General features: G+C 39.3%; 1 protein-coding gene across 7 annotated transcripts in view; it reads left to right on the top strand.

The window, feature by feature from the left end:
• The first annotated feature begins 7,872 nt into the window (after nucleotides 1–7,872).
• The window catches only part of tead1b (TEA domain family member 1b), a 45,456-nt gene continuing 27,872 nt past the window's right edge, over nucleotides 7,873–25,456 (top strand). For 2 of the 7 annotated variants that reach the window (XM_058089135.2, XM_058089134.2), the window contains exons 1-3: nucleotides 7,879–8,090; nucleotides 8,525–8,654; nucleotides 21,381–21,633. In XM_058089135.2, the coding sequence (XP_057945118.2) occupies nucleotides 21,477–21,633 (157 nt within the window). In that variant the 5' untranslated portion in view covers nucleotides 7,879–8,090; nucleotides 8,525–8,654; nucleotides 21,381–21,476. Of the gene's footprint in view, nucleotides 8,091–8,268; nucleotides 8,655–21,380; nucleotides 21,634–25,456 lie in introns of those variants that run through there. The other 5 variants (XM_058089129.2, XM_058089131.2, XM_058089132.2 and 2 more) reach the window with 5 other exon arrangements.

Genomic DNA, 25,456 nt, shown 5'->3' with positions numbered 1-25,456 from the left:
ACTTCACTTCACTTTCAATGACTTTACTGTTTCATTTTTCTGATTCCTGCAAAAAATGTCTTTTTTTTTTAAACTATAGTTAAAGCAGAGTTATTGAAACACGAAGTTCAAGTCACTCCCAACACTTGGCCACAACGGTAGAATGGACTGTTGGACTGTTATTTTTTTCTGTTGAACAACTGAGGCGAGGTTCTCATGATTTGTGTTGAGCTATTTATAAAAAAATATATTTATTTCCTTTCTGGTATTTTGTATAATTTTTTTTACTGTTCATATATATATGTTTCCTCATGTAACTGAGGAAAAGACAGGAAGCAGAACTGGAGGTAGCAGAAATGAGGATGCTGACGTTCTCATTGGGAGTGACCAGGATAGATAGGATCAGAATGAGTACATCAGAGGGACACTAAAGTCAGAGCGAAAGAAGAGACATACATTTACATCCCTCGTTACACAACGATCCCAAGACATGGCATGTATCAAGAGACAAAAATAAGTTTCAGACAAACAATCACCGGTCTACATTCTAGTTTCATTGTTGCCCTTACGCTAACCCTCATAAGCAAGGCAATCATTTCTTCCCACAGATGGACCCAAAAATGCACTGATTTCCTTTGTCCTTGCTTTGTACACCCATTTAATCCAAATTCTCCAGGTACAATACATGTCATACAGTTTTTATGGTACCTGTTATTGTGATACCGTAAATGTGATGTTTTTCCTTGAGTGTTAAACTAAGACACAATTTACACAGTGACAATGATTAGCATTTGACTTGCAGAGTAATCAGAGCCTGAAATTGGACTAAGATTACAAAACGTTGTAAAAGTTGATGAAAACACACAAAGTGCCTCGGAGAAGATTCATCTGAAAAAATGATGTCATTATTATAGCGCTTTGACACAAATCATCCTTTTACTAGATTCACAACAGGCGGCAGGAATAAATTGTTTTTTTTTTGTCTATTTACATGTCCACCAAGGACGGAAAAAATATACTCCAGCACCATCTCCAACACCTTGTAGTGAAAGAAAAGAAGGCTGGTGATTCCATCCAGTTTCCAGTATCCAGTCTACGTATATTAACCAAACCTTTTGTGGTCGCAATAAAAATTGTTTATATTCAACAACATTTCATAGCAACATAGCAACACCCTCCTGCTTCCTGGGGTACCCAGAGGTATTCCAAAGCCAGAAGAAGAAGAAACACCTTTAATTGTCCCCCTAAGGCAGTGCTTCTCAATTATTTTCTGTCATGCTCCCAACCTCTAGGGGACAAATGTTTTCCCGATTTGATAAGAAATACTATTGAGAAACTGATCATATCTATCTTATGTATTTATTTATCTGTACTGTGAAGACTAATGCAACAAAATGAGCATACAAGCGTATTCAATTGTCAAAATCCATGTTGTGTACAAGAGTTCACCGTGAACCATATTGTCATACATGAAAAACCAAATGAACCCCACATGAGCAATCGCTTTCTACATGAACTGACTACACAATCTACAGCAGGGGTCTCAAACTCAATTTACCTCGGGGCCACTGGAGATAGGGTCTGGGCGAGGCTGGGCCGCATGAGGTTTTCCAAAAAAACAAACTGCATTTATTAAAAACAGAAAAATGAATAAACTTTGCTTTGGTTCCGATTTTCTACAAGAAAAGCTCTGATAAAACATTCCACTGTTCTCAAATATCTTCCTTTTTATTTTTCTACACAAAATAAAATCAAGAATAAAGAAAATCAATCAATCAGTAATAAATAAATATAATAATAATAAAACGGCAAATAATTAAAAATTAAGAAACCACATATAGTTGGTGGGTAGACAAATTATTTTTTTCAGATTAAAATGAACAAAGCATTATTAGAGCCCTGTAGACATGACAAAACACGACTATAGTCACATTTATACTCTTTTTATTTACAACGTATTGCGCAACTGCAGGGTCTTGAGGCACATGCTAACTCGCAAACGAGAGAGCTAGCAACCTAAAACGGTAGCCTCCAAGTTATTTCCTTTAAACTTAAAAAGCCAAAAACTTACCACTTCCACACGGATAGGGAGGATAACTATTAACAGTTATTTAACCTTTAACATGAACATTAATCAACCGTAATAATTTTTCTGGGTACATGATACCATACAGCATCCATATCAAACTTGCGTGGGCCGCACTAACATTAAACTTTCATATCAAGGCGGGGGGCCTCAAACTAGTGTCCTGCGGGCCACATATGGCCTGCGGGTCGCGTGTTTGAGACCCCTGATCTACAGTAATGCACCAATACTGCTAATTATTGGACTCCGAGGTAACCACTGTACCTTTTCTGGGAGTCAGTATTTTGCATTGTATGTTGACATGAATGAACAGTAATGTAGTTCTTTTGTCTGGGATTGTACAATCACGGGCCTGACAAGATACAGCTCTTGTGGCAAGGTATCACTGAGAGAGCTATCGCTTCAGATTCTGAGGTGGTGACCCTCCTCTGGGGAACACTTTCTAATGAGGCTAACATCATTTGTAGGCGGCTAAAAGGCCATCCTGAGGCTTCCTGTTGCTGTTTTCTCCACCACTTTGACAAATGGCTGGAGCTTCCTTTCAGTTCAACATTAGATAAAACACACCAGGCGTGCTCCCACACCACTAAACAACAAGGAAGGAAGGAAGTTCTGGCCAAGACAGCCTAACAATATCATTAACAACACAACACAGCTCTTACTATCTTAGCAATCTGGGCTATGGAGAAGTCAAGAAGCTTCTAAATGTTACTTCTATGAATCTTCTGGGGCAGAAACTCCCATACTGAAAATTGTCCTCCATACTGCTCAAAGATTCTAACAACAAAATCAGGCTGCAGAAAAAAAAAATCACACAATCTAATTTCTAAATGATTAAAAAAATAACAAAAAGTATCACAAACAAACACAATTTTAATCACTGCACTGTTGTTGGCATGCTGGCTGACATTTCCTTCTTGCTCTCCCCGTCGCCCAGCAAGACCACACTGGCCAATTGGCTCTGCTGCTCTGCTTTCTACCCACTGACAACCAAAGCCACCGGCAAGGCTGACTGACATTCATTCATCACCTCTCGAGAGGAGGAATCGCGTTAATTAACCTTTCTTTACTACATGCATGAATGTATCGTGGAGTGGCTGATAGAGTGAGTAAAAATGTATTCAACCCTGTGCTAGATTTACAAAGATATAGAGGCAGATGCTAAGTGCAAAAAAATATATCTGTAATAGCAAAACATATCCAAAAGATAAGGGTGAGGAAGAATCGACCTGGGTTCGATTCTGTGTGTGGAGTTTGCATGTTCTCCACATGTTTTCACCGCTTCCAAAAACATGCTAGGTTAATTAGAGACCCCAAATTGTCCATAGGTATGAATGTGAGTGTGAATGGTTGTTTGTCTATATGTGCCCTGTGATTGGCTGGCTACTTGGCACGAGAGTTTTAGCAAACATCACAAATACATATTTTTACTACACCGTAGGAAGCTCAGCTGGAAAGATAAGCATGGATGCTACACAAGAGCACATGAAATGCGGATACTGTGGCCCTTGAGCCAAGACAAGCACATAATCCTGCGCCTTCCTGCCGTGACCGTCGCACTTAAATGACGTCACTAATTGGTAGTTGACCACAAATGTGGATCATCGCCCTACATCAAACCAGGAGAGAGAAACAGAAAACTAAAACTAGAGTGGAAACCAAGAAAATGCCTTTTTGGATGATAAACAAACCTGATATTTGAGGTTCTATAGTATCCTGAAGGAATGTTGGTAAAAAGTCTTGAACCAATCTTGAAAAACTGACCCTGACTTTGCTACTGATAGCTTGAAATTATTTACAACTTTGTTTTTTGCTAAACCAATGCAACAATATCCATCCATATATCCATTTCGATACTTTTGAGCTTGGGTGAGCTGGAGCCTATCCCAGCTGACTTCGGGCAAGAGGCAGGGTACACCCCAGACTAGTTGCCAGCCAATCACAGGGCACATATAGACAAACAACCATTCACACTCACATTCATACGGAAAATTCAGAGTTTAAAATTAACCTCCCATACATGTTTTGGGGATATACCCAGAGAAAACCATCCCACGCACAGGGAGAACATGCAAACACTTAATCTGACATGATTAAGTGACAAGTTAATCTGTGACAAGTTAAGTTAATCTGACATGATACATCTGACTATGAAGCCAACATTCTAACCACTAGTCCACCATGCAGCCACTGCAACATTCATTCATTCATTCATTCATTTTCTACTGCTTATCCTCACAAGGGTCGCGGGGGTGCTGGAGCCTATCCCAGCTGTCTTCGGGCGAGAGGCTGGTCGCCAGCCAATCACAGGGCACATATAGACAAACAACCATTCACACTCACATTCATACCTATGGACAATTTGGAGTGGCCAATTAACCTAGCATGTTTTTGGAATGTGGGAGGAAACAGGAGAAAACCCACGCATGCACGAGGAGAACATGCAAACTCCACACAGAGATGGCAGAGGGTGGAATTGAACCCTGGTCTCCTAGCTGTGAGGTCTCCGCGCTAACCACTTGTCCGCCGTGCAGCCCCCACTGCAACATTATATTTATGTTGATTATATTATGCATTTTTAAACTAGTGAACTTCTTGTGAACTTGTGATGATTTGTGTCATTTTGGCAGTAGTTGCAAAATGAGCTCAAGACCATTCAAAGTTTAACAAGGTGGAGTTTTTCCACTAAATATTCATCCCATGAAGTCTTACTGTTGGCTTAGCATCTATTTTTTTGGATCCACGTTCATCTGTAACATCCAGCACGTGAGCTGTGCCTTCTCATCAAAAAGAAAAACATAACCTAATATCAGGCAAACTACATAAAGATGCCTTGAACAGGAGCATCTCCAGCCATTAGGAGTCATTACATTGTTGCCTTCATATACCTTCCACTGCAATCATATCAAATAAGCCTATTCTACCATGCTAAGAATTATGGGTTATTTATACTCATTGTATAGCAATAGGCTGCACAGTGGACGTGTGGTTAGAATGTAGGGAAGAACTGGGTTCGATTCTCTGTGTGGCGTTTGCATGTTCTCCCTGCGCGTGTGTGGGTTTGCTCCGGGTACTCCGGTTTCCTCTCACATTCCAAAAACATGCATGTTAAGCTGTCTATATGTGCCCTTCCATTGCCCAGGGTGTACCCACATAAGCAGTATAGAAAATGGATGTATGGATCTATGACAATAGTTGCTTTTACTATGCATCAGTTAAGAAAAATACAGGAAGGTGTGAGTAGGAAAAGTGTGACAGTGAGGATGACTTTTCATAGTGTGTTGGACATAATCGTGTATTATTGGATGCACTCGAAATGGAGACTCCACCCAGTGTTATTTTTCTGTCACTCACTTTTGGTTTCAGATTCTTTGACGTGTGTTTTTACATTTATAGTAAGGTAGATTCAACGTTGTGCCTTGCTTTTGTTAGAAGCATAAAGTCGTGTCTGTAACAACTAGGTCAGCAGTATACACTGTAACTCTTTCTGGGGTCTATTTTTGTGTCACCCAGCGTTAGCCAAACTATATTACTGCCAGATGGCAGAATTTCTCTTGCTCTGATTCTTTTTGATAACTGCACGTAAAGCTGGTTGTTCTAAAAACAATATGCATCTGTGTGATATCACAAAATCCTTTGCCTCTGCAAAAATCTCTGTGCACATCTGGACATAATCATAATTAAACATTGTTATGCAATAATCTGACTTTAATGTCTGTATCCTTGTGGCAGTATCTTTGTTGCACAGGCAACATTGCTGCTGCAGAGATAAAGAGATTAACCTGCAAGTGCACAAACTGTTTAAAAGAGTGTCACATGGTGTGACAGTCAAATGGATGAAAAAAACACTTGGGGGTTCAAGTGGAGGTTGGTCTTCATCACTTTAATTTAGATACTTTTAACAGAAGTATTTGATTCTTTTATAAGGAATACATTATATATCTAATATATAATCTATTAATATACATTTTTGATGTTGATGTAATTTACTTAACTTAGTCATTTACAGTCGTTTACTGTTTTATGACCCTTGTTTTGATCTATTTTTCATATTGTCAATGAATAAAATTATTGAATGCATTTTTTGTTTGAGAAAAACTGACATATTTTAAATGTAGGACATACAGTGTTTGCCCACTTCCTGATTTATTTATTTTTTACATATTTGTCACACTTAAATGTTTCAGATCAGAGATTAAATGAGATATATCAGTCTGAAAAAGGTTATAAAGCCAATTCTAAAGCTTTAGGACTCCAGCAAACCACAGTGAGAGCCATTATCCATGCACAAATGGCAAAAACATGGAACAGTGATGAACTTTTCCAGGAGTGGCGACTCATCCAAGAGATCACAAAAAACTCTTTGACTAATATTGACATTTGTTTGAAGTTATGAACATTTACATTTGTTTGGTGATCTGAAACATTGAAGTGTGGCAAATAGGTATGAATGTGAGTGTGAATGGTTGTCTATATGTGCCCTGTGATTGCTGGCGACCAGTCCAGGGTGTACCCCGCCTCTCGCCCAAACTCAGCTGGGATAGGCTCCAGCACGCCCCCAACCCTCGTGAGGATAAGTGGTAGAAAATGAATGAAACATAAAAACTCAGGAACGCAACACTGAACTTGCCAGTATGTAAATTTCTGTTCTGCACCACAACAACATTATCAAATCTAAATTTATCAGTACTGTTTTTGGACAGTGCAGCTGTACCAATGCTGTGTCTTAGCATTCACAGGTAGCCGATGACACAATCATCATATCATGGTAAGCATGCTCCATGCTCAAAAAAGTGATGAATTCGTGTGTGACGGTTCAATGAAATGAAAAAATATATATTGACAGACAAGAATGATGGGTATTTCAACCCCCTACCTTCCACTCTTTGGGCCAAACATGCACAGACAGGCGTTAAAAGGTGTCGATGGATGTCTTCAGAAGGCCAGTCGTTCATCTTCCTAGATGTGTCAAAACACAGGCTCTCTCTAATGGATGACTTGTTGAGACAGGACCACAGTTTTGTGTGCTTGTTTGGACTTATCCATGTGAATCTATGAAATGTATCAGCTTTATTTCACAGCTGAAAACAAGCCATATCAAAATTGAGAGCGCTCATGAAACTTGTTTTCCTCTTTCCTCTAAATATTACTGATCAATTTACAGTATGAGTAGTCAGCCACTCAAAAAACAGCTACACAAAAAAAATATTACTGACTTTTGTCTTGAGAATACCAAAAACACTTTAGCCAAAAAGCATAGCTAATGTAAAGCAGTTTAATGCCAAGTGAGAGAGGAAAGAACCATACCCTCATAATCAAATGGTGTTGCTCAATGAAAGATATGCGTATATCCCGTCTTGAATGTGCTTTAAAGATTCATATCTCCATGTCATAAAGAAGTAAAAAGTAAATATACACTTATGTATCACAACAGAAGTTGTCTGAGCTAAACATTAAACCGTCTGTGAGTGTTAATGGGGTGCATTACATGACACTGGGATATTTTGTTGATTTCAGATGCAATCCATAGCATAGTTCTGCAACTAACGTTGAGTCAATTCCACAAATAATGCTGAACCAGATTAAAAAAACTGTATATTGAAGTCTAATGTAGAACAACGCAAGACGTGTTAAATATGGCGTTGTGTGGGAGTGTTTCATGTTTTGTATTAATTTGACCATGGCCGCCATGAAGCTCTGAAATCGAACTTTCCGTGTGTCCCTGAAGGCCACAGTTCCCGGGATGTCAGCGCTCCCTCCCTTGTCCCCACGCGGCGGAGGGAGGCTGCAGGGTTCCGGATGACGCCACCTCTCGCTCCGCCCCAGCTCAAACTCGCTCTTTGCGTTCATTTCATTCCTCTTCTCATTCCGAGCATTCTTCGCATCTCTGTCAGTGAGCGAAGCGATTCATCTACATCTTCCTTGCCGACCCAGAAACACAAGAATAACTTGACATTGTATTGTGAATCCCCAGTAACAGCACATTAGCTAAAGGGGATGTTTTATATGAGATATCAATAACGAGGTAAGTTTCATTGCTAGTTGCAGGCATTCAAACTGGCTGTAGACTTTTGCTGGGTTTAGTTTACACCTTCGCAAATAGCGGAGAGTTTATAAAAACGCTGGCCTTTTAATGAAATGTTCTTTATTTCTCACACGGTGTGTAATAACGGGTGGTGGCGGAGGTTATATGGCCGGCTCTGGTCGCTGCTGCAACAGGCACTTTGGACGCTCTCTCTCGTCGGCCGAGCGGCGAAAATCTTTAACATTTTTGACATTTTTTGAAAAGAAGGCTGCTCATACGCCCCTTTTTAAAAGCGCCACATGTCGCCTTCTCCGTGTCAGATCCCCTGAAACACATAGAGGGGTTTTTAAAAGCCTTAACGCAAATAAATGTCCATCTTGAAAACATTTTTTTGGACAAGATGACGATTGTAAGCGTTGCTCTTCTCTCTCTAGTTAGCTCAGCCTGCAGTTGTTGGGGGATTTCACTGGAGCCTTTTTGGACCACCTCGACAAAAATCACCGGAGAGACTTGTTGCTTCACCTCTTCGGACTTTGTTTCTTTACATCGCCATCGAAGTTTTGTGTGAGTATATATTTTATTATCCCTGCTTTCTCTGTCTCCCCGTGTTTGCCTAACTCTTACTGGACAGGCGAGGAAAAGATTGAAAAAACTCATTTCATGCTTCGCCTCTGCTAATGAACTAGCAAACAATCAAGTATTAGTAAACATTTCTTTGAATGTTAAACACCAGTAGATTTAAGGTGTAGTTGTTAACCCCCAGTCTGTCCTGTCGGAGGAATATTATCATAAATTGACGTTTCACTCTTGGAAAAAGTAGTACTCCGCTTTGGAACTAACTCGCATGAAATAAATAAAAAAAATGCATGTTAATATGTTTTTTTTTGTTGCTACTAGCCGCCTTTTTTCCATTTTCTTTTTTGGGAAGTGCCTTCTCAGTGTATATAGACCTGATCAAAATCTTAAGACCAGTTGAAAAATAGCTAGAATTTACATTTTGTACATTTAAATCTTAATGAGGATTTAAGTAGAGCTACAATATGCAAAAGCAGGAAGGGTGATTGTGACGGAAAGCACTTTGAAAAAGTCACTTATTGAAAACAACAATTAAAGTGAAATAGGCTGTTTATCAGCTGTTCAAAAGTTTAAGACCATTGCTCAAAAAATAACAAAAAACTCTCCAAACCTGAAGAAAAAAAATGTCTCAGTAGGACGCAGTAATGAGTATCGCCACCGTTCTTGTTAATGACTTCAAAAATTGGTTTGGCCATGCTTGATGTGAGTGTTTCCAGGAGGCTATTGGGAACATTGTTCCAAGTGGTGAAGATGGCTTGATGAAGGGCATCAACTGTCTGGAACTGATGGCCATTTTTATAATCTTCCCTTGCTATCCATCCCCAAATGTTCTCTATGGGATTTAAATCAGGGGAACATGCAGGATGGTCCAAAAGAGTGATGTTATTCTCCCTGAAGAAGCGTTGTCCTGCTGAAAAACTCAGCTGTTACCACACGGACGAGGGCCCTTAGTCATGAAGGATGCCTGCTGCAACATCTGCAAATAACCATTGACCGTTTGACGACCCTGCACCATCTGAAGATCTAGTGTTCCACTGAATGATCATGATGGACCCACCTCCACTGTGCCGTGTAGAAAACATCTCAGGTGGGATCTCCATGTCCCATGTTTAAACGGGCAGTTTTGTGGCGTTGAAGGAGACGAGGTTTTTGAAACCCTTTTCCTGCAAATGCCGTTTGATGGTTATTGTGCTGCAGTCGGCACCAGTAAGGGCTTTCTTTTGGGTCGAGAACCGCCCTGTATCTTGACAGACATCCAGTCAGAATTTTTTAGGGTCTAGCATTTGACTTTTTTGTTCCGCAATGCTCAGGATCTTACCAAAAATTTACGACTGTCTTACTGCGTCCAACCTCAGCAGCAACGGCAAACTGCGAGAGGCCTTATGCAGCTCCACCATGCGACCACATTCAAGAAGAGAAAGCTTCTTAGCTTTAGCCATCGTGTGAATGCCTGACAGAAAATTTGAATTTTGAGCAGATTTCGGCTTTTGTAGCCTGTGGTCTTAAACTTTTGATCTCTTTTTATTTCTGTGCTGCTGGCCATACATGAATCCTGGACCGAACTTTGGGCACAACAATCACAATGTCAATCAGTGTCAATCAGTCCAGATATGTTGCTCTGGTTCAATCAAAGTGTTTCTTTTCTTTCAGTACTTATTCTCAATGAAATGCCTACGTTAACATTACAACACATTTGTATTGCTAAAGTTGAATAAGCTCAGGAGAAGGATGTTAACTTGTGGAAACAAAACCTACTCTTTGTTACCTGTTTTGACTACATCCAAAAAAACGGTGTTTTAATGGAAACTAAATAGGTTACGTCAATTTGTAATTTTCCCTGCTCTGAACGCTGTCTAATTCTTAATTCAGAAGAGGATCAAATAAAAATAAAAGACCCAACATATCCAAGTATTGGCAGAAAACAGCTATTATTTCCAGGAAACGTTTTGAACTTGGCATAACCCCAAACATGTCACATTATAAATCTGCTCACTGGCAGGAGAAAAAAAATGCTAGGGGATAGAAATGGATGCTTTGTTTTTAGTTTATGCAATCGGGCAACATGTTGGACCAAAGCCTGCATAACATTTGTGCAAGAATAGGATGTTGTAATTACCCCTAAACTTCTTCTACTTAATGTGTAGTTTAAGGTAGAACAATGCATTAGTTCAAACTCAATTAAAATCATGAATACAGCTGCTCCTCCGGTCATGGTGTTCCATGTTACGGCCCCCCAATGGTTACAAAAGCGCTCCCATGAATTAATTAAAAACACAATTTTAGTCTGTAAACACCAGACTCACTCAAGAAATCGTTACCACACGTGTGGCAGATGAACACATGCTAAGCAGTGTCATATGCAGTGTGTGTCCCTCATTTGCAGCTATGTACACACAGTAATGATAACATTGCTTATTTGTTTACTTTTTGCACTCTGTATGTCACCCAAGCGTAAGCCAAGCTCTTCTGGGGGCAGCACGTAAAAAGGAAAAAGGAAGTGAAATTAGACATTGTAAATTGTTCGGCGCAGATATCAACATTGGCTGCATGCCCATTCCAAGCTGCTCAAACGTTGCAGCCATGTGAAAGGATAAAGATGGTGTTTTTTTTAACATGTGAAAGGATCTTCTCCGATGAAATTGACAGTGATAATTCATTGTAGTGGTCTCATTATTGAGACTTCCTTGTCCCAATAGGCTTGTCTCTCCTTGACACCCCACACCTCCCCCCGTATGCAAGCCAAACACAGGGATAAAAGGAGGAGTTCTGTTTTTTCCTGTATTTGATATATCCTTGATGTGTTGTGTGTAAAGTGTGAGTGACTTGAATTTTGGTAACATTTAGGTGTACGTTACGACTAATAATGTATGAATAGAACTCATTCGTAACCCCACTACTGTTTTGTTTAGCTTCCTACTTTTAGACATTTTGTGTTTAAACCTGCATTAAATGCACTTTGTCTGTCTTTGTCTGTTGTCCGTATGTATGCGGCTTGTTAGTATGATTACTTTATTGACAGTTTATTTGTGTCAACAAAGTACATCAGACGTTGAGTTGCAACTTTTAATTTAAGACTATGAAATTTTGTGTTTTGACTTTTTACTGTTTACTATTTTACTGCTGTATCATAGTTACTAATGAAAAGATGTAAATTCATTATAGCATTTACAGTTGATGACATATTTGCTATTAAGCTTCAGACAGTATTTTTTATTTTTATTTTTTTGGTACCTTATCACCTAAGCTGTTATGAAATCTGTCTACCAAGCTCAAGACTACAGTAAGCATCGGCCAGTATGAGATTCTGATGGTAGGATAACCTTGGACAAAAATATCACTGTTTCACACTATTATAATTTCAGCTCTAAAATGTGTTATTTTGAAATATTTTTATTGAAAAGAGAAAAAAAAGTCAAGTCAAAAAAGTAATCACGTTTCTGGGTCATGTGATTGTTCACAATCACACTTTTCCTCACGTCGGCTTCTGAATCACATCTCCATATTTTGTGACCTTCAATGTGAGTAATATGTCAACCGACAACAGCGACGACAGCATAGTGGCGGCACTCAATGCAAACAAGGCAGATAACGGGGGTGCTATGTATCTATGCCCAACTTTCGACAACACAGCACACGCCTCTGGTTACAACGTATCGACTTTTCTCATATCGCGGGAACGGGATGACGGATAATTTTACTGGTTTTGAAAACCGTGACTTTTTCATACCCTGATATACCTTGAAAAGAACCCACCCATACTCATAACTGTATATAACTCAAGCACTAACCACAGTGCAAAGAAAGTCGTTCATTTTTTAAATTGTTGATACTACATATAAAAAAAATATTGTGATTTATATCGTATCGATATTCAACCTAAATATATCGGGATATGAGTTTTGGTCCATATTATGTAACATAATTCAGTCGTTTTTATTGTTATAAAAATGATCAGGTGAGAGAAAACTACAAGTGCATCTGGACACAGAGTCTCTAATTGTGTGCCAAAGATGTGATATGTATTAGGCTACTAGGATCATATTGGTGCTCTCTGTGGTCAAAACATATTTTAGAAAGAGGACACTCCCGCAGGCTCCCATACTGTTTGTGCCCTGAGGTAAACCCTGGTCTAGAAAGGGAATTTTAGAGTGTGTGTGCTGCTGCTCAGCAGTTTGAGCAGGGCCCACTGAGGCCAGCCATGAGTGCCACCAAAAAGGAAAAGCTGGCTCAAAGCCACTGACGTCATCTAAGAAAATCTCCTTCAAGCTGCAGCCATAAATGGTATGCCAGCTACCGGAGGCACTTTGGTTCTGTTAGACCCTCTTAGTTAATGCAACACAGTTTTTTTTTTGTTTTTGTTTTTTTAATCGTCATGCATGTTGTGAATCAGAACGCCTTAGCATCATCCTTATGTGTAAATCAAATCTAATTTGTCTTACCTGAAATCCAGTCTTAAATGTATACTTACATATAGTTGCTGAAAAGTTCCTCATCAGACAGTAATAAAAAGAAGTACTGTATATGTTCTGTGACTCATCGACTGACTCACTTTCAGACAGTATAAACAATTGGAGTTGTTAACGGCAATGAAAGCAGGAAGTCTTTACCTCAACAATTTTTTTCCCCTTTATTCAGGCAATAATAATGATCATAGTGTTCAGCCCACCAAAAAAAATGTACAGTAACGTCATTAACTGAATGTGTGTAATTATTGATTTCTGTCATCTCCCATTGTTGTTTACAAATTTCTACTTCATCAATGGTTGCTGTAATGTAATCAGAACTGACAGAGATAAGGCTGTCTGGTCCAAAGGTGCCCTGGATTCAGAGGCGGCACAGGAGTATAATAGAGTGAAGCGGCATATCTTTTAACCATAATGTAGCGAAGGTTTTTTTTTTTTTTTGCATTTCTGTTATGAGAACTTATAAGGGTACTAACATTTCTGATCCATACTGTACCACTTAAGCTCATTTTCTGTATCATACACAATTTCAGCACAATTTACTTTTGAACAGACTTATATTTATATAGTACTCCATTCTTCACAGTGTGGTATGGTATGTTTGTATAGCATGGCACAATGGATGTATGGATGTCAATGGATTTATCACTAATGTATCTGTGTTGACATTTGTCTTTAGTTGAATGGCAAGATAACAAAAAGCTCCATCTTGAAAGATCCTGTATTGTAGATAAAGAGAGGAATTTTCACCATTTGTGTTGTTTGTGAAAAGATACTGACAACATGCTGCGTGGCTTTGTTTGGTGTCGTATGTCTATTTTATTGCGAGTTGAGTAAATATGATCAACTCTACAACATAGACTTCAGAAAATCAGTTTTTCGGGGAGAAGGGATACCCCATGAGGGAGACTCGCTTTGAAAATGATTTGAATTTGATGAAGTAGTTATCCTGAGTATCCTTTTGTACGAAAAGTAGCTATAATTAGTATAAAATGTACATATTTTGGCAGTTTCTTGAACAGCCTCATTAAACACTGTGAAAGAAATATTTAACAAAGAAAAACATCGCAGTGCAATATGTCTGGCCTATTTGTAGACGGTACAAAGCAACTCCAAACTATGCTCCTATGGGGGAGTACAGTGTGGGACTGGAAAAAAAAAAACCTTGGCAACATAGGCACAATAGGCACAAATAAGCACACTTTACAGAAGCCTAGCAGGGAAGATAAGGGAGAGGAGAAAAAAAAGATGCAACAACCTTCATTGAGAGCCAGCAGAAGAATATGTAAAATAAAGTAAAGTGGGATATCTCATAGTTGGCCATGGAAAAAAATCAAGGGAAACATGTCTGGGCACCATAATGGCTGTCGACAAGGAAATGCAAATGGTCGCCTTCACACTCATCACAGTGATTTGTTTTTTCATGCCCGTACGCACACGTCCTGAATGAGCCTGCGGCCAGCGCCTGGCCTGCTCTGCTCTCATAACTGTCACGAGATCCTCTATCTGATGGACCTTTATTTACAGCTTTAATTTCCTGAGCTTTATGTGTTCCGCTCGTGCTCCACACCACCGTGGTCTCAGCACACGCTGTCTGGAATGCACCACATATTTTTGATAGGCAAATATCCTCCAAGCTCCAGTTATATTTGATATTTTAGAGGTATATTTATTTTTATATGTGGTTTGTTATTCCAAGAAGGAGAGGGTGTTTTTAGGTCTTAAAATTGCAGTCAAATGTCCCCTCGTGCGGTGGTGGAGCGCCTATTTAACAATGTCTCTTTTCTGGACTGCTGGAGTTGTAAGGCCCGTGTTGTTGCTACGTGGTTCTCATTCTGAGGCGGATAGCGCAAGGGCTGCTTTGACACAAACTGTAAATCAACCCTATTCCCTGGCAAACAAAGATTGATCCCATTGCAGCCTGATGGGGAGGTGGTGCGGTCCAGGCCTTGGTTTTGAGTTGGATGACATGAGACACATACACCCCACAGAGGCATACAACAAACACACACTTGAGTAGGTACTGTAGACTCTTTAGTGGACCTTCCTAATCTGTTTTGTCAAGTATGTACTGTAGAATTACTCAAAGGTATTAATTTTGTAAGTTCTTCAAGTCAGTTCCACATTTGTAGTTCACACATTGTAATTGTAATTATTGTAAACATTAACATTGTTTGTACCCTTATGCAAATGAAGGAAAAACCCACCAGAATCACTGAAATAATCATAAACTCACTCATTGTTAGTACAGAAAAATATACTGAAAATAAACAAATGGAAGCATTGCTTTTGAATTGTAGTTCAGTAGAACTTTAAACAAACTAATGAAATATAACTGGACAAAAAATGATAGTACCCTTGACCTATTATTTTGTTGCACATGCTGTTGAAGCTGCAATCGCTACTACAATCAAGCGTTTTCTATAACTCTCAATGAGACTCCTGCACCTGTTGACAGGTAGTTTGGCCCACTCCTCATGAGCAAGCTGCTCCAGGTTTGATGGGTGCCTTCTCCAGACTGCACGTCTCAGCTCTTTTCCACAGCTCTTTCAATTGGCTGTTTCAATTGGATTTAAATCAGGCCACTTCTAAATAGTCCGATGTTTATCATTTTCAGTATTCTGGGTCTTTGTGCTGAGAGACCTGCAACTCAGACCAAACCTTCTGACACTGTGCCACACAGTTGGCTCCACCATGCCTTGATGAAATGTCATTGTACCGTGCAAAAGACAAAATGCGCCGGATGCAGCAAAGCAGTTTTAGAACTGAGTCTCCTCCGTGTTTCACAGTTGGCATGGTGCACTTTTCTCTGTATGTTTCATTTTTATGTCTGTAAAAATAGAGATGATCTGACTTGACAAAAAGATGCAGATTTGTCTGTGGAGCTTGTCAATATGCATTTTGGCAAGTATTTTTTTTAAGGGGACCTATGATGTTTTTCCACTTTTTTTTTGGAAATCTAAGGAAATACAGCTGGAATAGGAGCAGATTCTGGAAGACCTAGAGTGCTTTCTGTGCAGGTTATCATGTGTAGTTGCCGTATAAAAGTCCACAACTTAATACAAAGGGCCGAAAATGCGCATAATAGATGATGATTACTTCTGAGTTATTTCCGTCACCATTAGTCTGTGTGACTGATTTCATTCACAATTTTTCATCCATTTTTTTCCTCTCTTGAATTATATAGTAGTAGTTTGTGGAGGGGTCACGAGAGCTCATGAGATTAAAACATGATTTTTTTTCGTTTATATACATTTATATGCTTATATAAAATATACTCATCAAGCCCAAGTCGCACACACACAACTGCAAACCCCGCTAGCTTTCATTCACGCTTCGCAAGAGGAGGTTCCGGCAACTTTTGCCAATGTATATCGCCTTTTTAACATTGGGGAGGAGGCCGTTTAGTGTTTTTAAATGATTCCGCCATAGTTGGGGGGTGCCCTGAGTGAATATATCCCCACACAAACATTCCTTCTCACCACGTTGACAGCATTTAATTCACATTATGTCAGTTTAACATGTTTAACAGTAAATTCTCTTTTTATTGGATAATTCCGCAATTCATTTAATGGGGAAATCATTGGGACTTACATGCTGTGGTACATGTGAGGCGCCAATGCGTCAATGCAGTGCACTATGGCGCACAGTCGCAGGAAAACACGTAATTTATTGATACCACTATAAAGTAATTTCTTATCATTGGAAGAATTTATACTGGTATACCGGTATATAAAAAGTATTGGCCAACATTAATATATACTAATCCAAAATAATTTTTTTTGTGACACAATTAAATAACATTTATCCAGTCAAATTTTTTCATGCACTTTTCTTAAACCTTGTCTCGTCTTGTTCTCATGCATCGTATCGTTGGGTGTCTCGGGACACCCCGAGTAATTTGTTTTTACGCAACTTGCAAGCTTGAGGTCAACAGGTCGCCTTTTGACTTTGATAGAGTTCTTTGTATTCAAATATAATGCTGGCCTGCGGAAAATATGTGTAAATAAGGTAAATTCAAAAGGTAATTGCAAAAATATGTACCTACATTTATCTTGTATTCATTCTCAGCATAACTGTATCTCAAGGTCCTCAGGGATCCTCTTTCAAAGACCCTTTTACCACAACTTTTTAATTTGCTATACCTGTGATTCAGAATGCTCATGGTTGTTTGCACATTGCTCAAAATGAAATACTTTTGACATTGCTGTTATAATCATGTCTTTACAACATCCAGAAAATGTTAAGTTTTGAAATTGCATGGCAATTATGGTTTTACACATTGCGGCCTTAACTACCGTGAGCCATTATGGAGTTCAAAAAAGTCATTCATGGAATCATTATCGCACCTTCTGAGATAACAGCACAAAAGAACTCCACATGAAAAATTACATTCGAGACCTCTCATCTGCTATTTCATTACCTTGCTCAGTCTGATGGTTGAAATGGGTTCTCTTAATTTCAGGAGTTGGATTCCGGCTCGGTGAGTGGTTTAAGTAATCTCGCCGTAAGTGTAATTTCCCATAATGCCATGTCACAGCTACTACGCTGCTTGGCTACCACTGTCACTTATTGCATTGCTGGCCACCCTGCCCCCCAACCCCCAACTCACAACCAAGACTATTTCTATGGTGTGCACTCTGAAAAGAGGAAAATATGCAATTATCTGTAAGCCACAAGTGTTTCAATAGGTGACATTCATACCTTCCTCTGGCAAACACAATTAGTCCCCAGATTCTATGGTACTCATTAAGAGACCCCTTCACTGACAACTCACAAATAGCTTGTAACAGAAGCATCCCATTTATAGGTGCAAAGCAACTAATCTATTGAAGGTGGATGTCTTACATTTAAAAGTATTTCTTTGTGCAAGATCCCAAGTCAACTAAACAAAAATAATAAGACATGGCCGATTTATGAGCTTAACACTTCAGTTTAACTTTAGTTACATGTTATTATTATTAGTTAGGTTATTTGTCAAAAAGATGTGTGTTTGGTCACATGTATGTTTGTTTGAAGCAGGATAATGCAACAACTGCTTAGCCAAAACCCATATAACTATATGGAGGCATGGGCTACAAAAGAGCCCTTTAAAATTTTGATGTGGCTCTGGATAATTGCACAGATCCACCTTTTTTTAATTTGGGCCTGAGCAAATGTGTGTCAATCCTACATATAATTTCACATTCTTATAAGTTCTCGTCCTTATCATGTGTGTCATGAGATCTTGTAAGATTAAAATGTGACAAGATTTGACCGAGACAAAATTGTCTTGTGGACACTAGGCCTGGGAAGATAATAAATGAATTAATATATTGGCATGTGCATGTGTGTCTGTTTTCCTCATCTCCCGCCCCGCCTCCAAACAGGCAGGAAAAGGGTTCACTCTGTGCATTGGTTTCAGCACCTTGGGACGTTTGTTCCATACAACAACGGCATGCAGGGGGTGAACCCTTTTGTCAGTCATACAGCCGGAGGGTGGAGGCGGGGCCGCAAGCATACACACAGATTACAGAAGAGTGTAACGTAATAGAAATTAAATTAGTTAGTGGCGGCCCACCACTACAAAAAAAGCCAACACAGCTTAAAAATGTATATTAAAAAAAAACACTAGTTGTGTGTTGAAGTTGTACAACAGACACATTGATGGTGCCTGTTGTAAACAGGGGTTTCCAATAGGTAGCTCAGCAGCTGACATTGAGTTCACCAAAGCGTATTTGCTTCTTATCTTAATATTTTATAAGTGTTGTATTCAAACGTGACGTTTGTGTTCAACGACAATTGAGTACACTGAGTGGATCTTGGCTCATGACCTGCTAGTTCTTGAAAAAAGTGAAATAAATAAATACATGATTTTTTGAAAATTGTTCATTTTAAAAAATTGCAGTCTGCTTATGATAAGAACAGAAAGCACCTGTGAAAGACAAATGAAAGAAAGCACCAAGTAGTTTGATTAGTTGGTGTGATTACCAGAGTCTCAAGGCTTACGAAGAAGACCTGGTTCTTCTTCAATGTCCAAATCAATAGCTCCTTATATGCCAAGTCTCAGGCCAGCAATGTTGCTCTGTTGTTGTGCCTCGCTGCTCTATAGAAACTGCACAGAGACGGGAAGAAGTAGCACAGAATGTTGGGCTGCTACTGTATATGTATTATCTGTGTAAACAAGTAAGAAGAATGCCAGTTTGCTCTTGAGTAGAAGAAGCTCATGTACGTATGACCACTGACGTGAAGTGAGATTCATGGCTGATGAGTCTCTGGCTCTTTGGTTATTTATTTTTTTTTGACAGCCTTATTTTTTGTATGACCTAAAAAATATTTGCGTTTTCACCTTTTGCTTGTATGTGAAGTACATGCAGCTTTTATTCCTCCAGGAAAAGTTTGACTTTGTTGTGAATGTCTGAGTTTGGCTACATCCTCCATCCTCCAGAATCTAAAAATATATTGAATGCATTTGATAATAACGTTGGCTTTTCCTCTGGAAAAGCGTCAGTTATAAGCACCTTCATGACACAACACCCAACCCTGCAAGTACTGCAAGTTTCTCATATATGACATTTCTATGTATTTTATTGTTGTATTAGCAAGAATAATGACATCACATTTACATTAGAGACATTACACAGGCTGTAGAAAGTCATGGTGTATAATAAACGTTTCTGCAACATTATGTTATTGGCGATGGAGCTATCCACACGGAAACGTTTTCAGGTCAAAACAGTATTTATCATTTTTGTATTTTATTGTTTTAGCCTTTTATTGACATGTAAACGGTGTTCTGGGTTCCCAGTAGGAGTATGACAATATCTCCATATGGCGATATATCACAATATTTTATTTCCCAATCGATTATCGATATGTGCCTGCCGAGTATTGTTACTGTTGATTTAAGTATGGGAGCGGCGGGAAAGTCGGCAGGTGAAGAAGACTTACAACGGGTGCAAACATGGTGGACATGCCTGAAAAACAGAAGTCGAACGATCCATTGGCGAAAAAGTCGGCCAAAAACTTGGAAACTCTTGTAACCCAGCATGAGCTTGCAAACAGCAATAGCCAGTGAAAGCTAGCTGTATTAGCTTTGATTAGCTGAGCATGCTAATGCGACTGTGCATTGCTACTCAAAATGTTGTGCTTCAGTGCTTGTTGGTGTAACCCAGCAGATAGCTAGCTCAGACCACTCATTCATAGCGGCATATATTTGTAAGCAGCTATTGTTTTGTTGTTGATAATGGTCTGACCTGACGTGGACTGGTCTTATTCATTCTTCATTGAAAAGTACTACGTTATATGCAGTAATTCAGTCGCGTGGTACTTATGCAGTGTCAGCAGTTTGCAAACAGAATTCAGTAATCACGCTCTCCAGTCAAAGTGAGTTTTTTCTCCCCAAACAGCTTGTACCCTTAACCTCTTCATGAACTGACATGCTGAAAGAAACATTGTACTATTCCCACTTAAAGGGTGATTAAGTACAACAAATCAAATCTGTTCAAGAGTTGTTGGATGTCTAACATTGTGGAATGAATCAGAGCATTAGCACTTGGACTGTTGACAAAAACATTGCTTAATATTTAATACAGCCTGTTTTATTTTAATCTAGACTGTACAAGTCATAAGTAAGTGCAGAGACACCTTTTCATAGTAGTTTCTAAGCTTGTGTGGACAGGTCGGTCAGCTCCCCATCACAAATTAAAGCAATACATCAGAAATTCAGCCACAACACAGACGACTGAGACGGGTGCGTTTGCTGCCACGGCATCAAGATAAACCTTCTTTTACGGCTTTGGATTTTCATTTTACTGGTGTCACTAAGCTATAACGGTACAGTATTTGTGTTGTGATAGGCAAGTTACAGAATTCCTTGTTGCATACATGAGAAACAATGTCTGCAATGTCATGTATTATTACAGCTGTCATTGTAGGCGAGATGATGTTCAGGTGGTGGTTGCAGTTGAAAAACAAATCATGTGGATGATAAACAGCTTTTGTTTTTGGAAGAATCAATTTGTTGCCCAGACATAGCCTGTTGTTCTGTTTCATAATTTGTTTGTGCACAGTGTATTTTAACTCAATTGTTTACTGACTGTCCCCTCATTTAAGTCAGTTAAGTCCATAAGCGATTCCAAACACAGCCATTGCACTATACATTACACTGTATGTGGGTGTGTATAGTCTTTTATTTCATTTGTATGCCTCAATATAATCTGCTCTGAATGGTTTGATTTATTTATTGTTATTATACTGATTTATTTTCCAGGTCTCTCCCTAGTCTGCTCCAGGCATCCGCTTGGAGAGCACAACTGCCAAAATTGATCCCAGCAGCTGGAGCGGCAGCGAGAGCCCTGCCGAGGACATGGAGAGAATGAGCGACTCGGCAGACAAGCCTGTGGACAATGATGCAGAAGGGGTGTGGAGTCCAGACATCGAGCAGAGCTTTCAGGAGGCCTTGGCCATCTACCCTCCCTGTGGACGTCGGAAGATCATCCTGTCAGATGAGGGGAAGATGTATGGTGAGTACAAATCTGACATACGTACGTTCTGTTTTTCTTATGAATTGTTTTGGTATTATCCAGAAGAATTAAAAGGAAACATGTTGCTCATTTTGCAAACACGATCAGATTAATTAGATGGTGGGTGAATTGAAGGTCTTTCTGCTTTTTTGTCATCACCATGACTGATGACAATTGATCAAGCTCATTCAAAAAAATCCACGATCGTCACCAAGCCCTGACCATACTATTGTACCTGTTCAACAATCAGACAATAAACGCATACACAGTACTGCCATAGTATATCATTTTGAGCTGCAACAATGACTCGATAATCAATTGTCCAACTAATCAACAATTATTTTGGTCATTGATTGTTTCTTTTAAAAATGATTTCAGCCCCTCGAATGTGACTATTTTTTAATTTCCCAAGTCATCCATGACAGCAGACCTATATCTTTGTGTTTCAGGCAAAACACACACGTCAGCTTTGACTTTGAAAAAGCAAACCAGTGCAGAGATGTGTGCGTAGAGTGTGTGTAAGAACATTCCCACACAAAGTATTGGATGTATCCACTTGTACTTGTGCACAGGAAAATGCTTACTTTAATGCACAACTCTTACCATGCATACACACAAAACCTAGTGGTGGAACAGTGAAACTGTAAATAGCTATGGCTGTGCCTGTCCAACGCAGGCCATATCCTCTTGCTTCGTGCTTCACAACTTGACCATCAAATAAAGCACCACCCCTCCCCCCAGAACAGACGAACAGCTTGCCCCTAAAGTTTCTTTATTTTATTATTTCTTATTTATTTATTTATTTATTAGTCATGCACATGTAGGATTGTGTGCCAGTGATTTGTTGATTTGCATTAGAGTGTTTGTGATATTTGTCAGTTGATTATTTATTTTTTGTCTACTTCAATTTCAATGACGGAGTTTCTTTATTTTCTCTTCCTTGCTCTCTTTGCTGTGATTTTTTTTCAAGGGGAAAAATTCCATTCATGTATTCTTAAAGGAATTGCTGCTAAAAGATTATTAAAAATGTAAAATGTGTTTTAAAAACAAATAATCGACCGATTAATCGATTATTAAAGTCATTGTTAGTAATTTCATTATCTGCCTTCGCTCTCAACAATGAAACGAATCAAATCCTCAATGATAAAAAATCTTGTGATATGGAATTCATAGCGGATGTTCGCATTTATAGAAATGCATTTAAAATGAGAAAAAAAAATTGTCAATCAGCTAAAGTAACATCGCTATCAGTGGTCCTACATGACACTCAATCTCAAAATACCATGTTGCAGCCGTGCAGATGTTAAAGCGCAAGTTTTTAAGTAAAGCAGTCTCAACTATTAGTGAGTGGCAGATGGTTCTGTGACTGTCACCAGCTGTGCCCCCTCTCCTCCCACCTCTACCCAATCCCTGGTTGGGTGATGTCATGGAAAGAAGGAATATTTTCTTTCGGAGGATTCTCGCAGCCTGTCGGTGTCAAGTGAAGGCAGAAAGCTCCACAAAGCGTTCATCTGCAGCTGCCATGTGACCCCTCCAGCCAAACAAAATGCAAATTTTAGGAGTTGCAATGAAGCCCCTTGACTGCCACTTTGGGCTCAGACAGGAGCTACTCTACTGTCCCCTACTAACACACGATAATCAGCACAGAAAGCTTTTTAGTTCTTCCAGAATCTGCACCTATTCAGCTGGATTTCTTTGGGGTTCCCACACTTCTTTTCGGGCTCACTTCCACATGTGCAAACATCATTATCTGAAACTTTGTCATTGTTTTAACATGTTAATACAACATTGTAACTACATTAATAGGTCAGAAAAGCACAATATCAAAACCAAGCATATTGTTGATATCAATATAGACTGAACTTGCACTGTATCTCCCTCATGCCTGTTTGCTGGAGGGAGGAGGAGCAGAGCAGAAGCACAGAGGTTTGAGTTGAAGCTAACAGGCTAGCGTGTCTGTGGTGGAAGAAGTCGGCAAAAAATAAGCAGTAACTCAGCAATATGGAGGTACTTGGAATCCAGAGCGTTCAAAAAATAATTTTCACTTGGCACAAACTCCCAATATGAGGAATATATGCTATGTCTGCCACACTCCTGTTGTGACCATATCACATTGCTAATATATGGTTCCCGATACAACAGTGGGAAAAAAAACAGCTTTTAAAAACCTGCTGAAAACGATGGATTCGCCATGTTCAGCGAGGTTTTGAAGTCAGTTATTTACACGACAAGCTCTACCACAGCTGTACAAGGAAGGTAGACAACTGCTAAGCCTGATGCAGTTGACACGTTGGTATTCCTGTCACAAAATAAGGACATGTTTCTGTCTTCTATAAATGTTTTTTTTCTATTTTGTATTAAGTATTTTTGAGTTGCTGACATTTTGAAATGTCCTCTTACCCCTTGCTCACACTGGATCCATCGCGACTCCGTTGTGGCCGCTGGAAGCATTCCATAAGATTGAATGCCTGTTGTAGGCTCTCACAAGCTCTGTGCGTCGCAGCTCTGTCTGCGTCGGCCGTACGGCAAGACGGAAAGAATCTGTTCCGGTTCTAACTTTTAATGATAATAAACATGAAAAAAGATACATTTTTGGACTTGCTCATTGTATGAAGTCAACATTGTGTCAGTTTTTTATGTCTCCTGACTATACAAACTGGACGTTTGAGCATTACCCTTGCTCAGTCTTTAATTCAATCACCATGCACAAATACAGCCATATGCGTGAACGCTGAACTCCGGTCCGTCACTTTTTAGACGTCCCAAACAACAATAACAATTCCTACTGTGTAAGTTGTGTGCTTCCTGTTGGTGTAAAGTTTTTTTTTGTAATACAGTATAATCTATTTCCCAATATAGATCTGAAACAAAACATAGTACCATCATCTGCAAGGTGCTCCTTGTTAATACAAGGTAAATGGCATGGATTTGTTTAGAATGCCATTAGTTAGTAACCACAGAAATATTTGTGCCACTAAAGATGATGTTGTTTCTTTTGGGGAAAAATCTCTGTGAACCATACTGTGTCTGAGATGGTGCTTTAATCTAGGTTTAAAGGGTTTAGAGGGAGTCACACAACCTCTCATGGCATCTGAGATGAAAGTTGCCTATAAGAAGACTGGTATTTTGTATTTGAGACTCTAGGGATAGCAGCATGTTTCAAACGCAGAGCTCATCTCAAGAGGAGTCACCCTGAGTGCCCTTAAGCCCTTTGTCATCCAGGGCTAGAGCGCAGTTAATTAGCAACAGTCTCTATAGCAACTCTGTTGCAGTACACACAATTTCTAATTTTTGCTTCTTAGCTTATTGTGGTGTTTACCTGAAGTGATTCGCATATACCGGGATTTGTGTTGACTGGCAAAGTGCCCATTCTTTGGGGCTGATTGTAACTGGGGCGGCAGATCTGCATCTACAGATCTACATCTGCAGCAAGTACTGATTCACCTCGCGTTTGCCGTGGCAAGACTTATTTAGAAGAATATTTGTAAAAAAGCAAGAGAAATAAGGGCACTGGCCCAAGCCAAAGAACTTGCACAGTTCACCTGCTGTGCTAGACCGCATTCATTTATTCCAGAAATAGAGTTGATAAATGAAACAACACGCTTCACACAAATTGTATGTTTATTCATCAAGTTATATATTTGTATTTGCCTTGCTAGCTCATTGGCATGGCTGCCTTTGTGTTACTGTTGTATCATTTCTGTTCCTTCAATATGCAAATGAATATCACATACTGTATACTGTACAACCATATAGTGTCTTTCCTGGCTATCCATAAACATCAGTATGTGACAGTTGATCTTGTTATATTATTATACAGTTG

This window comes from Doryrhamphus excisus, linkage group LG13, assembly GCF_037039965.1.
Source record: "Doryrhamphus excisus strain RoL-2023G ecotype Guam linkage group LG13, RoL_Dexc_Guam_v1.1, whole genome shotgun sequence".
NCBI lineage: Eukaryota > Metazoa > Chordata > Actinopteri > Syngnathiformes > Syngnathidae > Doryrhamphus > Doryrhamphus excisus.
The sequence above is the reverse complement of the archived record's forward strand: the minus strand, read 5'-3'. Positions and strand labels throughout refer to the sequence as shown.